This window comes from Podarcis muralis, chromosome Z (assembly GCF_964188315.1).
Source record: "Podarcis muralis chromosome Z, rPodMur119.hap1.1, whole genome shotgun sequence".
Classification (NCBI taxonomy): Eukaryota; Metazoa; Chordata; class Lepidosauria; order Squamata; family Lacertidae; genus Podarcis; species Podarcis muralis.
Window position 1 is genome coordinate 19,337,717 of NC_135673.1, and position 15,379 is coordinate 19,353,095.

The 15,379-nt window shown below is 50.2% G+C and overlaps 2 protein-coding genes across 2 annotated transcripts in view; one reads left to right on the forward strand and one right to left on the reverse strand.

The window, feature by feature from the left end:
• The window catches only part of LOC114589356 (mitochondrial fission factor-like), a 33,691-nt gene extending 24,972 nt beyond the window's left edge, over window positions 1-8,719 (reverse strand). Inside the window, exon 1 of the mRNA XM_077922272.1 lies at window positions 8,494-8,719. The gene's annotated coding sequence lies outside the window, so the exon portion shown is untranslated. The remainder of the gene's footprint in view (window positions 1-8,493) is intronic.
• Window positions 1,069-2,790, forward strand: CLDN2 (claudin 2). The gene has a single exon (XM_028715884.2). The coding sequence runs from the start codon at window positions 1,216-1,218 to the stop codon at window positions 1,906-1,908; it is 693 nt and encodes a 230-aa protein (XP_028571717.2). The 5' UTR covers window positions 1,069-1,215; the 3' UTR covers window positions 1,909-2,790.
• Window positions 8,720-15,379: the final 6,660 nt, after the last annotated feature.

Below are 15,379 nucleotides of genomic sequence, written 5' to 3' on the forward strand. Positions count from 1 at the left end.
ATTCTCAGCTCCCCTCTCCTTTGGGCCACCCTGACTTGATCAGAGTCATAGTTCAAAACATCAGGTTGGCAGGGTGTTGGTCACTGCTGGTATAGACAAGACTATCCTAGAATCTGGATGGACTGATGGTCTGAGTCACATTATTAGGGAGCTCCCTGAGTTCACCTGATGGTCTGGACAAAACATACTCAGCGTGGCTGTTAGGAAGCCTCCACTGGTGCCAAGTGGAAGACCCCACCGAAATGCAAACAGCAGATTTGGGGAGGGAAACATGTCAGCAGTGGAGCAGCAAAACTCCCCCTCCCACCCTGCAGTCAGCAAAGCCCCTCAGCCCCGCCCCGCCCCAAAAATCGACTGCCTCTGCCCAATAAAACTCCATTGATGCAACAACGGCTGAAAATAAAGTGAGGAAGGTCTGGAACCTGAGCACAAAACTTTATCTCCCATGAGGAGAAGCAGGCAACATGACTATCAGTGGCTATGAGCCACAATGGCTACCTTCTCCCTCCAGTGTCAGAGACCAGTTGCTGGGGAGCACATATGAGCAGAGTGCAGCTGCTGTGCTCAGGTCCTGTGCAGGGGCTTCTCATTGGGGCATCTGGTTGGCAACTGTCAGAACATGATGCTGGACTACAGGAGGGCTCTTCTTGGGAAAGAAGGCAGCAGTGTCAAAATGGGGCTTCTTGAACAGGGGCAGAAGGGAGCAATTCCTCCTCACAGGCTGGTTAGCATTCCCTGCTCCCCCACCACTTGTCCCCCATCCCACCCCCTTCCGTTGCCAGCTGCTGATCCAACAGCCCAGGATAAAGCAGAAATGGCAGGGTGGGGAGGGCTCTGTGAGACCCCCACCCCTCTCCCATTATCTGCATCTCTTAATTTTAGGAACCATCATAGCTGGCTGCTGTTCTCTCTCCCTTCACCCTGCTTATTATTAGTATTATTGCGGTTTTCCAAATGTAATTTCTACCAATAACAGGGATCAAAAGGGCGTTTGGCATTTCTCAGAAGCTACCAGTCAATCATTAACCAAATGTGGTTTCTCCCTCCCTCCCTCCTAGATAACCTTTTCTCCCCCACAAGAAGACCAGCAGACACGGACCTCCTGGCAGCCCCAGCAGCAGAAGAGAGACTAAGGAGACGACAGCCAACGCCAGCTTCTCACCAAAGGCCAGGCAGGCACAGAAAAGGCAGCTCCCAGCAAGAGAGGGAGAGGAAATGGTCTCTGTGGGCCTCCAGCTGGTGGGCTATGCCCTGGGGCTCTTGGGCTTGCTGTGTGCCTTCGTAGCCACCCTGCTGCCCAGCTGGAGGACCAGCTCCTACATCGGCTCCAGCATCGTCACGGCAGTTGGCTTCTCCAAAGGCCTCTGGATGGAGTGCGCCACTTACAGCACAGGCATCACTCAGTGTGACGTCTACAGCTCGCTGCTCAACCTGCCCACTGACATCCAGGCAGCCCAGGCGATGATGTCTTCCTCCATCGCTGTCTCCTTGCTGGCCTCCATCATCTGCGTGGTGGGGATGCGGTGCACTATCTTCTCGCAAGGCTCCCCGGCCAAGGACAAGGTGGCGGTGGCAGGTGGGGTAGCCTTTGTCCTCGGGGGGCTCCTCTGCTTCATCCCTGTGGTGTGGAACATCCATGTGGTGCTCCGTGACTTCTACAACCCCATCGTTCCTGACAGCATGAAGTTTGAGCTTGGGGAGTCCCTGTACCTGGGTGTCTTCTCCTCCCTGGTGTCTCTCATTGGGGGCTTCATCCTCTGTACTTCCTGCCCACCCCGAGACCCACATGCTGCCTATTACAGCCCTTACCGTTCTCGAACCATGGTGGGCAGGAGCCAACCAGTGCCAGCTACCTCTCCAAAGGCTAAGAGCGAGTTCAACGCTTATAACCTGACGGGCTACGTCTAAGGGTGCTGGGGCCCTGCACACCTTCCTGGGGGGCCCTGGGCAAGGATCCTGTTGCCCACTTGGATGGACCGGCCAGGTAAGGAGGCAGGCAGTTGGGCTTATCTTTCCCACCCTTGCTGTTCTTCCCTGGACACAGCTTCTTCCTTAAGGACCTATTTCCTTCCAAACTCACCAGAGGCACTTCTCATGGGTGCAGCTTGCAAACGGCCTGGTAGCTGCAGCCTCTCTGAGGAACTCAGAGCTGAACCTTCTTTGGGAAAAGCCTCTCTGCACCCTGAAGAACCAAGCAAGGTGTCCATAGTCCACATCTCTGAAGCATCAAGTTGCTGGTGCTGAACATGGAGCAGATGAAGACATGGCTACGGCACCTGCCAAAAACTCAGTGGCCATCTCCCAAATGTATGTGGATCTGTGGGGTCTTGGATGCCCCCGCAGAGGACACTGTACCTGGGGGATACCTAGGGAACTTGGAAAGTTGTGGGGGAGGTAAATGTTGTGCCTCTTGGGATCTGCATGGCTGCTGGCTTCAGGAACCAGGGGAAGTTCGCCCGGGACTAATGATGGCGCAACAGAAAACCAAATACCAGGTCACACGGTGTATGGGGCTGAGGCTGCCTTGGATGGGCCCTTGCAGTTCTTAGCAGCTGTTCTCCGACACATATCACTGCCCATCGTGGCAAGACCAGGCTGCCCATAAAGTGGGAAGAATGCCTTCCTTGTTGGGAGTATTCTGAAAAGGACCACAGCGTGCTCATAGCAAGATCTCATGGTGTCCATTTGGGCTTCTGCCTTTGAAGAGCTGTGCCTCTCATCCACGGGTGGGTGCAGCGTGGCCTTGGCAGAGGGGCTGGCTCCACAATAAAGAACCTGACAGGAGAGAAACTGGGTGATTGGATGCTTCTGATTTGGGGCAGCAAAAGTGCCAGTCCTTGTGGTTGGGCCAGAGAGCCCTGGTCTGTGGGCTTCAAAGAAGCATCAGTGTCAGGACAGACAGCACTGAATCAATGGGGCAAGAGGAGGGAGCAAAAACCAGGACATGAAGGGGGGCCCAGGGCAGACTTGAGGCTTTGGGTGGCGGCAGGGAGGGGTAGAGTTCAGAACTGAACACACACACACACACACACACACACACATTCAGGGCCCAATTTGATAGGGAGGTGCATGAAAACCAGGCCTCCTGGGACCTCCTGGAATCTCCCAAGAAGAGCGCGGGTGCAAGGCTACCCAGCTGCTCAGAGCTCATAGGTGCCAATTTGAATAAAATATTGGAGGAGGACAAGCCAGGAAAAGAGAGCAGTGGCTGGCTGGGGGGGAGGAGGTGGCTGCCCAAGGAAGGGAGCGAGGGAGGCATCAATTTGTAGAAAATACTGAGGGGCAGCGTCCCTAAATATTTTATTGGGGAGCCAAATGGACCAGGGCCCTATGGAGTTGGCACCTATGCCAAAGCTCATTGCATTCCACCCCCACCCCTGCCACCTGGGACAGGGAATGTCAAACTCTTAGTACATCAAACTTAGTACTGCCTACACTGACTGGCAGAGGTGTTCCTGGAGTCCTTTGCGTCCTTGGCAAAGAGGGGTATCGGTGCCCCCCCATCGGGGGAGGGGGAACCTTTACCACAGTAGCTGCATTAGAAATTACTACAGTTTAGGTGGCCCAAGTACTTGAAAATCTGGCAAGCCTTGTAGACTGGCGCACAAGCAGAGTCCTTTGCTAACTGAACTATTTTGGGGTGCAATTTATTTTCTGAAAGCAAGTTTTCCAGTGCGCATCAGTCCAAAATACTTGCAAAGTAACAACCCGCTCCTGTGCACCTCGACCGATATATTGGGCAAGGCTTGCAAAGCGTTGCATCAGCAATGCCAACAACGCAATCCTCTGCAAGCCTACTCAGAAAGAAGCCCCATGGAGTTCAATAGGGTTTACTCTCAGATATCCCAGCAGGATAGATCCTGAAAGCACTTTCTCTCCTCTCCTCTCTTGCCAGTTGTTGCAGGATCTCTCCCAATCAATCTCCAACGGTGATTTTTGGGTCTGCGTTTCCCCCACCACCACCAGTTGCCAGTTTCGCCAGCCTCTAGCTTATGCCTCTGGCATTTAGTAACAAGCCTTGCCAAGGTCTAGAGCAGCAGAGAAAATCATCAGTAAACTTAACGGTGGTCAGACTTGTCAAGAAGTGCAGCGGATGGTGCATGTGCCATACACTCAATGCGCACAGCTTCCCCCCAGAGAATTCTGGGAACTGTGGTTTGTTCAAGGTGCTGGGAATTGCAGCACTGAGCGGTAAATCACAGTTCCATGAATTCTTTGGGCAGAAACCATGTGCTTTGAATGTATGATATGCTTTACAATGAACTGCTATTGGCAAACTGTCAAATGTTGATTTGCGCTGGTATTATCTGTTGCGGCTACCAGTATTCTACTTAAATTCGTTGCTTTCTATGAACCATTGTGCACACTGGCTGCAAAAGGAAGCAGGCGGGGGGCAGGCGGTTTACAGTAATTGCCCGGCACTGCCACAAACTGTGTGACCCCTCTATGCCAGGCAGCCAGCCACTTCCCAAAGGCCTCTCCCTTCCAGGCTTCCTAATGACACACAGAAGGAGTCGGCAGATTTCAAAGATTCCCAACCATAAAGTAACACAAGGAGGTGAGGGGGCATGAAGTTCACTGCTATGACTCCCGCACTAACCTTGATAACAGTCAAAGCTGCCTCCGGAATGCCCCAGATAATAGGGGCATAACAGAGTAAACAGAGACCAAGGTGCTTGAATCCCACTGGGGCAGAGGGTGAGGCCCTGCCCCAATACATAGACCTATGCAAGACAATGCACAGACCCTCTGCTGCTCCCGGAAGAGGCAAGAGGGGAGACAGCTTGAAAGTGGTTGTTGGTGGGTCACTTGCTGCCCTTGACCTCTTCCTATCTCCTAACACTAGGACTGGTTGGCCTCCAGAGAAGCTGAGTGCTGGAAGATGCAGGACAGAGAAAAGAAAGTCCTTCTTCGTTAACCTATGGAGTGAGGGTCATCAGTCTGGATGGCTTTAAAATAAGGTTACCAGACATCCCCGTTTCCTGGGGACAGTCCCCGGATTTACAAATCAGTCCCCATACAAAATCCATTGAAGTTGAAAAGTGTCCCCAGATTCATTGAAAAAAATCTGGTAACCTTACTTTAAGAGGATGGGACAAGTAATCCTTCTGAATTCCAGTTGCTGGAAACCACAGGAGGAGAGAGGGTTCCTGTGCTCCAATGGGCTGTTGGCCTGATCCAGCAGGTTCTTCTTACATTCTTATGTTCATTGCTTGTGTTTCAGTCTCACACGAAAGAGAGTGATGGGACTAAGGTCCCTGCCCCCCCCCCATGAGTTCCATGGCCAAGCAGGGACTTGAAAGCTGGCTCCAGGGGGCTTTGTGGCCCATGTTGCCTGAAGCAGAGACAGCAGTGGCCAAGATGCTCCCTTAGGGAGTGTAAGGCATGGAAGACACCCCTCCTCTGTCTCCCTTACAACAAAGGACCACTCCTGCCATCAGGCAGACTGAAGTGGCAGGTGCTGATGGGAACTGAGCAGGTGCAGCTGCAGGTGCCACCCCGCCTGACCTTCACCCTGAGCACTGGCCTGCTGCCTTCAGGTGCTGTATGGAGAAGGCTGCCCCATGGTTTGTGCTGAGGTCAGGTTGCTTTGCAGGCAGAAGTGGGAAGGGAGTTGCCTTCTCCTGAGTCAGACCAACAGGCCACCTAACTCAGGGTGGCCTGAAATGACAGGCAGCAGGGGTTCACGCTTGCCATGAAGCTACAGCCCTTGCTGACTTTCTGAGAAAGCAGAAAAGATGGTCCTCTAGATTATCCTCAGGGTCCCTTCCAACTATGATTCTATGTAAATATTCCAGCCAGTGGGAAGGTCCACATGCAGCAGCATCACTGGTGCTCTGGAGGTTTCACCATTCCTCTGCAATGATGGGAATGTGCTCTTGTGTGACAAGTCCTGGGCACCAGTCAGGATCACTCCGAGCCTGAGCAGAAGGCAAAAAACAAGCACAGGGAAAGACTGGGTGGACTCCTTGGAACCAAGGAGACAACAGAGTCCAAGAAGGCCCCGGTCACTTCCTGAGAGTGTCTCTCTGGGAGGGAAAGGGCTGTTCTCTGGCCCACCGTCACCTCCCTCCACTTTGGGCAATAGACAGCATCAGCCCATCAGAGTGTTTTGGCTGGAGTCCCTGGAGCCAAATATTAGCCATGCCAGAAGGGAACAGGATGGTGCTGAGAGAGGGGCTGTGATCAATGATCTGGAAGGGCAGAAACATCTCATAAGAGGTGGGGTGGGTGGAAGGAAGGGGGCAGATCAGCAGCGGCAAAAGCTACCTGGCGACATTCACCCACATGGGCTGCTAAGAATAGCCTTTTAGATCTCTCTCTCTCTTGATCTCTCTCTCTCTGCTCTCCTTTCCTTCCCTGCTCTCCCTTCCATCAAGGAACTTTGCACTAGGCTGGCCTGGAGCGTCTGGAATGGGGGTCACTGTCTGGGATTGCAGGAACAGTTGAAGATCCAGGAGAATCCCAAGGTGGCACACCAGACAAGTTAAACATCTCTCTTCTGGGTCTTCTACACGTTGCCCCACTCTGCTCAAAGCAAGGAGCAGAGTCCAAACAGCTGCTGCCTAGGGTGGCTCCAACCACGTTGCCACTGTTCAAGGGAACACAACCAAAGGATCCCTGAGTGAGAGGGGGCACCTTCTCTTCCCCTCCCCAGCCACAGGAAGGGCAAAAGCCAACACAGCTCTGCTTTGATCCCTGAGCTTTGATCCCTGAGCCCCATTATAAACAAATACGTTTTTATCTGGGAATTCAGACGTCATTAAGTGTCATTAAATGGGCAGTGATGCCTCCGATCAAAAAAAGAGTAGCAGGTGCTTATCTTTAGTTGAGACAACCCCTTCTCTCTCTGGAGGAGGAGGAGGAGGAAGCATACATAGGCCATGCTGAACACCCACTCAGGCTGGGCTACATCAGCCCCACCAGTTGTGGGGAGCAGGGGCTGTGCCTCTCTGGAAGTCAAGGCCCTTTAGGGGCACTCCAGCCCCCATCAGCCAGAATGGTCAAGGAGGGCGGGAGTTGTTGGCTTGACCTACAGAGTGTCCACAAAGCTTTCAGTTTAATTCCTGGGGTTCAGACTGTGTGCAACTCTGCCCTTAGCTCTCAGGGCAGAACTGGGCCAAACAGCACAAAGTTGGGGGTTCCCTGAAAGATGCATGTGTCAGGGCATGGGGGCGGTCTCTGTGGCCTGCTGCCTGAGCACCCTGTAATTGCACCTTACTCTGGGAAGGCAACACCAGCCCCTCCTCTGCCTACAAACCCTGCTGAACACCAGCTTCAAATTGCTTTGTTTCTTCTTACTGCAACACAATAACCCTCCAGATGTTGCAGCAGAAGCAAGCATCCCTGTTCCCTTGGTCAAGGTGGCTGCTGTTCCTCCAGAGAAAGGCAAGAACCAGACCTTGCCACGATGTGGAAGAAGCAGTAATGGTGGGTAGTGTGAGAGTTTGGGTAGCAGTGGGGTGGAGATGTGGGGAGCGGGGGGGGGGGAGGGGGAGGGGAGAGAACCTCGTGTAAGGCACCATTGAAAACCACACACACATTTTCACCTGAAAAGCTGTTGCAGCCAATGTGGGCATAGGGTGCCACCCAGTGGCGAGACCCAAGTACTGCAGCTCCCCCAAAGCTGGGACAGGAAGATGCTGTTTTTCTCAGGGAGCTCCTAGCAAAATGCTCCCCCACCCCACCCCGCTTTCAGCTACTGGAGGCTGTTCATAAAGCATATTTCACACTTCCGTTTGCCCTTATTTCTCTCCACCAAGAATGTGTTAAAAGGGCTGGTCGAGGTGAGGGCAATGAGAGATGCATTTGGTACCAAATTGCCTATTTTTGCTGGTGGGCACCGTGGGGGCCTGCTTGCCTGCAGGCAGAAGTGGGGCAGAAGAGACAGAAGAGGTAAGGCCCACAAAGAGCAACAGTAGAGACAAAAGTGCACAGAACAACACAAGGTGGTCCAGGTGGGCAGCTTTAACGGGAGCTGGGCAGACACAGCTTCCGCACACACTCCCAAGCTTCAGGGGGACTGGGCAGCAGCAAAAGAGGAAATTTCACCATCTTTGATAGTGTGTGTGTGTGTGTGTGTGTGTGTGTGTGTGTGTGTGTGTTGTGCTTAGAATTTGGTGACTGGGTATGAGTTGACAGGAGGACAATGAGTGAGTAGCATCGGAGCAGAGAAGCCTTCTTCCTTCTTCCCTTCCCTCTGCCCTTCCCTGCTCTCACTTCAGAGTTTCTGGGGGACTTCCAGGCTTGACCCTGGAGGGCTGTGATCTCCTGCACACCCTGGTACAAATCCTGACCATACAGCCTCCTCGAGCCTCTTTGCTCAGCTCACCTGAACAAGGGAGAAGGTGGCTTTGAGCTCCCCCAGGGAAAGGACTTGACAGTTATGCTAGATACAGGGTTGAAAAGCCGCTCCCGTGCCCCTGGTCATGTGTAAGCCCTGGGCTTGGAGACATGGGTGCACCAAGGAAACAGGCTCACGCATTAACTTACCCTTGGAAACCTGGCCTTTTCCTTCTACTCTGTGCAAGAGTTCAGCAGAGGACGCCAGAGTCACGGGTGGCAGCTGTAATTAAAGCAGACAGCCCTGCAATCCCTTAATCCAAATGCTTGCCATTCCCCTCTCCGAGGCGAAGAAGAAAGTTTAAGGGCTGGAGTTAAAAAAGGAAAGTAGAGGAAGTGCCCTCAAACTCCTGCTTTAATCAGATTTTCAGCTAAGCTCTTCTCACTGCCGCCCCCTGTCCCCGGAGGGGGGGGACTTCTGTCCAATGCCAAGGGCAGAGTAGATGCCTACGCTCCTCCTTCTCAGAAGCAGGGGGGCGGGGGAGGTGCCAAGCCCACCAAGCCATCAGGACTCTCTTTGCCAGTGTCATCTGCCCATTGGGCTCCTGGGCAAATCCAGATCATAGGCTCAGCAGAGGAGGCCTGGCAAGAGCAGGGATCTTCACAACGATGCGCTTGCTGCAGTCTTGTGGAAAGGGAGGAGGCTGAGCTGAAGGGCATGGGGACACTTGGCCCAGGGGTTGTGGGCAATTGGCAATCAGCCCCTCCCATGGCTCCACTAGCAAAGACACCCCTATGGCTTCGCTGCCTGCCCCCTGGCTCTGCCAATGAATGACACACTAGAGTAAGAGGGCCTGATCCAGCAGGGGCAAATCATTGTCATCACCAGCCTTCTGCAGCTGCACTCGCAACAGTCCAAGTGACACCATTGCCCTCTGGCACCCAGCCCTCCTGCCAACCTAGGTGCAGCAGAGATGGGGTTGCCCTGGCGATCTCCTGCACCTTCCTCAACTCCAAAGGCTTGGAGGAGGTCTGTGTGTTGTATGCTGCCACCCTTCCCTTGAGAGCAAACTCAGTGGGCCTGGGAAAGGGCCTATGTAGCTCAGGGGCAGAACACCTGCTTTGCATGCAGAAGGTCCCAGGTTCAACCCTGGCAGCATCTCCAGGCAGGGATACCACCTGCCTGAAATCCTCATGGGCTATTGTCCGTAATCAGGGGAGGAGACCTGTGAAGCAAGATGGACCAATAGCAAGGTTACAGCAAAGCTCCCTGCTATGTTCCAAGTTCCAGCATCAGCAAGCTATTCCATGCCATGTGTGGTAGCTTAAAACAGGCTCCAGAAAGAGGTGTTTACTCATTTGCATGGAATCCCTTCCAGAAGCTGAGCTACAAACGAGTCCTCTGTATTCTGCACTTCTGAGTTTACTTTTTAACCCTCAGGAAGGACAATGCCAGAACAGCTTCCACTCTTGATTTTCTCCCTCCCTCCCTCTTTGGAATCATGCCTAGTGAACAAGGGCAGCCAGGTTTATTTTTACAATTCTGATGTGTTCCTCTTTAAACACGGGCACTGTACCAGCATTGCACACCCAGGATGTGATGCCACAATCGGGGTGTATAAATAAAAGGGACTTTTGGAAAATGTCACATTGCAAGGAAGCATAAAAACAAGCTTTCAGACTGGAAACAGAACATTTATTTATTTATTTATTTTCTTATTTATTCACACATACCCCACCTTTTTCCCTGACAGGGCTTACAGATAAAAATAAGAAAGCTAAAAATGTGGGGGAGGGGAATAATTAAAAAAACCAATTAGACATCTATATAATTAAAACTGAATGTATACACATAAAAATCTATTAAAACCATGAAAATAATTCATTAAAACAGAATTGTGGTAGATTGATATACATGCTGGAAGAGTGCCCAAACCTCTTGTACTGGCAATATGCCCAGAGTCTTTATCAGAGTAAGTTAATAGGTAGAAGTACGGGAATGAGAATGAAATATAAAAAGAAACGAAACACGCAGAATCTTTCACTATCAAGCATATTCAAAGGGATCCGTGTTTCTTCTTTAAGTCATTAAGTTTTTAGCCACCCACAGATGTAATTGTTGAGATAAATGTTTCTGCTTTCGACTCCCAGGGATGAGCCATCAATTTAACATCAGTAGCACAGGGGACGCGGGTGGCGCTGTGGGTAAAAGCCTCAGCACCTAGGGCTTGCCGATCGAAAGGTCGGTGGTTCGAATCCCCGCGGCGGGGTGCGCTCCCGTTGCTCGGTCCCAGCGCCTGCCAACCTAGCAGTTCGAAAGCACCCCCGGGTGCAAGTAGATAAATAGGGACCGCTTACTAGCGGGAAGGTAAACGGCGTTTCCGTGTGCGGCTCTGGCTCGCCAGAGCAGCGATGTCACGCTGGCCCTGTGACCCGGAAGTGTCTCCGGACAGCGCTGGCCCCCGGCCTCTTGAGTGAGATGAGCGCACAACCCTAGAGTCGGACACGACTGGCCCGTACGGGCAGGGGTACCTTTACCTTTAGCACAGAAACAAATATTCCACTCTCGTTACAGCTTTAAGCTGCACAAGCATCTTTCTCCACCTGCTTTGCACTTGATACAGCTCCCTGCAAAACAGACATTCTCCAGGTACAAAGCTGCACTAAGTTTCATACACAAGGCACACAAACAGAGAACCTCATGCACATTAAATGTATATCTTCTACAGGTTGGCCATCTGTGATGGATTTCCCCCGTGATTCCTGCAGGGGGTTGGCCTGGATGACCTTTGGCGGTAACTTCCGATTTTATGATTCTAGGTCACATTGCTATCCACAGTGTGCTTTAAACCCAGTGAGAGGGATGCCCCTGTCGACCCTCTCACTGTGTTTACAATACAGTATTTCCTTAGTCATGCTTCTCCAGTGACAGAAGCGTGGACCAGGCCACTGCTACATAAATCAGCCAGGAAAGAAAACATGCAACCTCAGGACTGTAGAGCTGTGGTGTCAGGAATCTCATCATTGCTGGTCTATGACTGTAGTAAACTGATTAATTGATTGATTGAACCTTATCACTGGGCTTGTAGCTCCTTGTAAAGGGCAAATCTGCACATGAAGTTAATTGCATACAGTACTTGCAACTAAGGAGTCTAACATTAAAAACGTAAATAAGAGGTGCTGGGGGAGGGGCTTTTGGAATGGGTGCAGTGGAGGGAGGGGTGAAGTAGGTGCTGTGTCCAGGAATAGCCTCAGGAGATCAATTTTCTTTGGGGCAGCAGCAGGAGGAGAAATGATTTAGCCCCCCCTGGGTTGTGGTCCTGATTTACCCTCTACCCATTATACAGTGGTACCTCTGGTTGTGAACAGGATCCGTTCCGGAGGCCCGTTCGCAACATGAAAAGAGCGCAACCCGCAGCGGGGCGTCTGCACACGCACGGGTTGCGATTCGCCGCTTCTGAGCATGCGCGTGACGTCATTTTGCGCTTCTGCGCATGCGCGAGTGGCAAAACCCGGAAGTAAGCCTTTCCGGTACTTCCGGGTCGCTGCGGGACGTAACCAGAAAGAACGTAACATGAAGCGGACGTAACATGACATATGACTGTATTTGCTATTTAAACTTAAAGGAACAGGCACACTAGTCAGCTTTATTTGGCAGTGGTTGCTGGTCGGAGGGGCGCGCGCACACACACACACACATACTTACCATGACGTCTAGGAGCTATTAAAAAGAGTTCCTCTCCATGTATTTTCCCAATGCACTTTTCAAGCCATCCAAGTTAGCGGCCATCATTGCGTCCTGTGGAAGCAAGTTTCACAGTTTAACACTGCACTGCATAAAGAAGTCCTTCCTTTGATCTGTCCTGAATCTTCCAACATTCCATTTCATTGGATGTCCCCAAATTTCAGTGTTAAGAAATAGGGAGAAATCCTTTTCCTGTCGACTTTCTCCTGGAAAAACATCCAAATGGGAAAACACCATGGCTCATTCTGCAGCCATAGCTGGGATGGGGTGGGGTGTCTAGCCAGGTTTCTGCCCTGGGTGAAGCCTCCAGAAGGGCACCATGGAGGCTCTGAGCCTCAGAGGCATAGCTAGGGGGGTAGAGGGGGCGCCACACCGCAGGGGTGGGCATTTACCACAGGGCCTGGCCTGCCACGAGCCACACAAACTAATATGTGAGAAAGAAATTCTGGAGAGATGATGGAGGGGCGGGAAGCTGAGGAAGAGAATCAGCTGAACTAGATGATCCTTGGGATCCCTTTCACAATTCTATGATTCTGTGATCCCTTCAGAACTTTGAATGTGTTTTAAATAGCTAAGGCTGAGTCATTTTACAGATACAGTGGTACCTCAGGTTACAGACACTTCGGGTTACAGATGCTTCAAGTTACAGACTCCGCTAACCCAGAAATAGTACCTCAGGTTAAGAACTTTGCTTCAGGATGAGAAAAGAAATCCCACGGTGGCAGCGCGGTGGCAGCGGGAGGCCCCATTAGCTAAAGTGGTACCTCAGGTTAAGAACAGTTTCAGGTTAAGAACAGACCAACGGAGGATGAAACGGTGAAATCTGCTATGATTAAGTGGGCACAAGATGATGGACACAATATTATGTTTGCTGACTGGGAACAGTTATGGACCACAGGTATGAAGTTTACGGCATGCAATGCCTTAAGAGAGAATATTATGAAAATGATATACAGGTGGTACATGACCCCAGTCAAGCTTGCAAAAATCTATCATTTGCCCGCTAATAAATGTTGGAAATGTAAAGAAACAGAAGGTACATTCTTTCACCTTTGGTGGACGTGCCCAAGGATTAAGGTTTTCTGGGAGATGATATATAATGAAATGAAAAAGGTATTTAAATATACCTTCCTGGAAATTGGAAAACAGAAAGGGGAGGTATGAGGAAGTCGGGGAGGTAAATTATAAGAAATTAAGATTTGAAGTTATACTTGTTTTTTGTTTGTTGTGTCTACTGTATTGTTTTGTTATGTTTTTGCTGTTTTAAAACTATGGAAACTTTAATAAAAAAAAAATTAAAAAAATAAATATACCTTCCTGAAGAAACCAGAGGCCTTTCTCCTGGGCATTGTCAGCCAATTGGTGCCAAAGAAGGATAGAACTTTCTTTATGTATGCTACGACAGCAGCAAGAATACTTATCGCAAAGTATTGGAAGACTCAAGATCTACCCACCCTGGAAGAATGGCAGATGAAGGTGATGGACTACATGGAATTGGCAGAAATGACCGGCAGAATCTGAGACCAGGGAGAAGAGTCGGTGGAAGAAGATTGGAAGAAATTTAAAGACTATTTACAGAAATATTGCAAAATTAATGAATCTTAGAATGAGGTTGGATGAAAAATTATGTGGTTTTTAGCTATAATGCTATAAGGAGGATGAAAAAATTGGACTATTAATAGGCAAAAATCTAATGTTACATTATTTTAAGATTAAAGATTAGGATAAGTAAAGAGGGGAAGGATTTGCTGAACTAACAAATTAAACTGGAATACAAAAAGGGAGGTTTGAGGAGGTCCGGGAATCAAGCAAATGAAAGAATGTGATGGAAAGATGGAATTGTTTTTTATTTGTATGTTTTCTTTTTTCTTTTTTCATTTTGTAAAACTCTAATAAATATCTTTAAAAAAAAAAGAACAGACCAACGGAATGAATTAAGTTCTTAATCAGAGGTACCACTGTAATACATGATCTACACACAGAAAAGTAAGGGGTGTGTGAGCATTTTTCCTGCCAGAGGCAGTTCCATCGCAAGCTCTGTTCAGCCTGGCTGCATTAGGATTGTAATGGAAGGACACTTTCTACTTTAGACTCGCAAAAAGCACTTCTTTCACCTTAAAGGTAAAGGACCCCTGACCATTACGTCCAGTCGTGGCCGACTCTGGGGTTGTGGCGCTCATCTCGCTTTATTGGCCATGGGAGTCGGCGTACAGCTTCTGGGTCATGTGGCCAGCATTCTGATCGGCAAGTCCCAGGCTCTGTGGTTTAACCCACAGCGCCACCCGAGTCCCTCTTTCACCTTAAAGGTACACCTGCCCATACAGGCCAGTCGTGTCCGACTCTAGGGTTGCGTGCTCATCTCACTCAAGAGGCCGTGAGCCGGCGCCGTCCGAAGACACTTCCGGGTCACGTGGCCAGCGTGACGAAGCTGCAGCTGGCGAGCCAGCACCAGCGCAGCACACGGAAAGCCGTTTACCTTCCCGCTATAAAGCGGTACCTATTTATCTACTTGCACTTAAGGGTGCTTTCGAACTGCTAGGTGGGCAGTTCGAACGACGGGAGCTCACCCCGCCGCAGGGATTCGAGCCACCGACCATGCAATCAGCAAGTCCTAGGCACTGAGGTTTTACCCACAGCCTAAAATGACTACAAAATTATCATTTCCTAAAATGAGTAATAAAACAAAAATAAAATTGAAATGAATCTTTTTGAAGCTTACTCAGGAGTAAATTTACACGTCAAAACTCATTGAAAGGGTTTGCACAAGGGGTGGGTGGAAAAAAGCCTCAAAGAGGGGAGGGGGAACATTTTAAATGCAAACCAGAGGGTCTTGGATGACCTTATGGAAATATAGTCCTTTAATGATCCTGTGGCCAAATAAATCCAATTAAAAACCTGACCACAGATAGACAATTGCTGCACATGGAAGTTCTACTTTTGACAAACAATTTGCTTTTACTGGAAGGGATGCACATTTTCCCCTTTGGTCATACAGTCATAATACTTCTTAGGATTCCTTTGTATTCAAATTATATATTGCCTGCTTTTTATGCCCTTTATGAATAAATGTGTTGGGGTGTGTTCGTTTGTTTGTTTGTTTGTATGTGTATGTACGCAAACACGCATCCGGGGAGGGGTGGGGTGCCAAACTGGGTCTTCGACCTGGGTGACAGAAAGCATAGTTTCGACCCTGCCATGTCCCTCCCTGCCCCCGATGCCCGATCCCGCTTACTCTGAGCAAACTCGCTCTCCGTCAAATTCCGCGCCGCTATCCCTTTAAGGCGAAATTGCTCCTGACTTCCCTCTAGCCAATCAGGGAGTGAGGAAGAAAGCGGAGCTCACTCCCGCCCC

Excerpts from the sequence above, each read along its gene's own strand:
- CLDN2 (XM_028715884.2), top strand. The coding sequence starts at position 1,216 with ATGGTCTCTGTGGGCCTCCAGCTGGTGGGCTATGCCCTGGGGCTCTTG.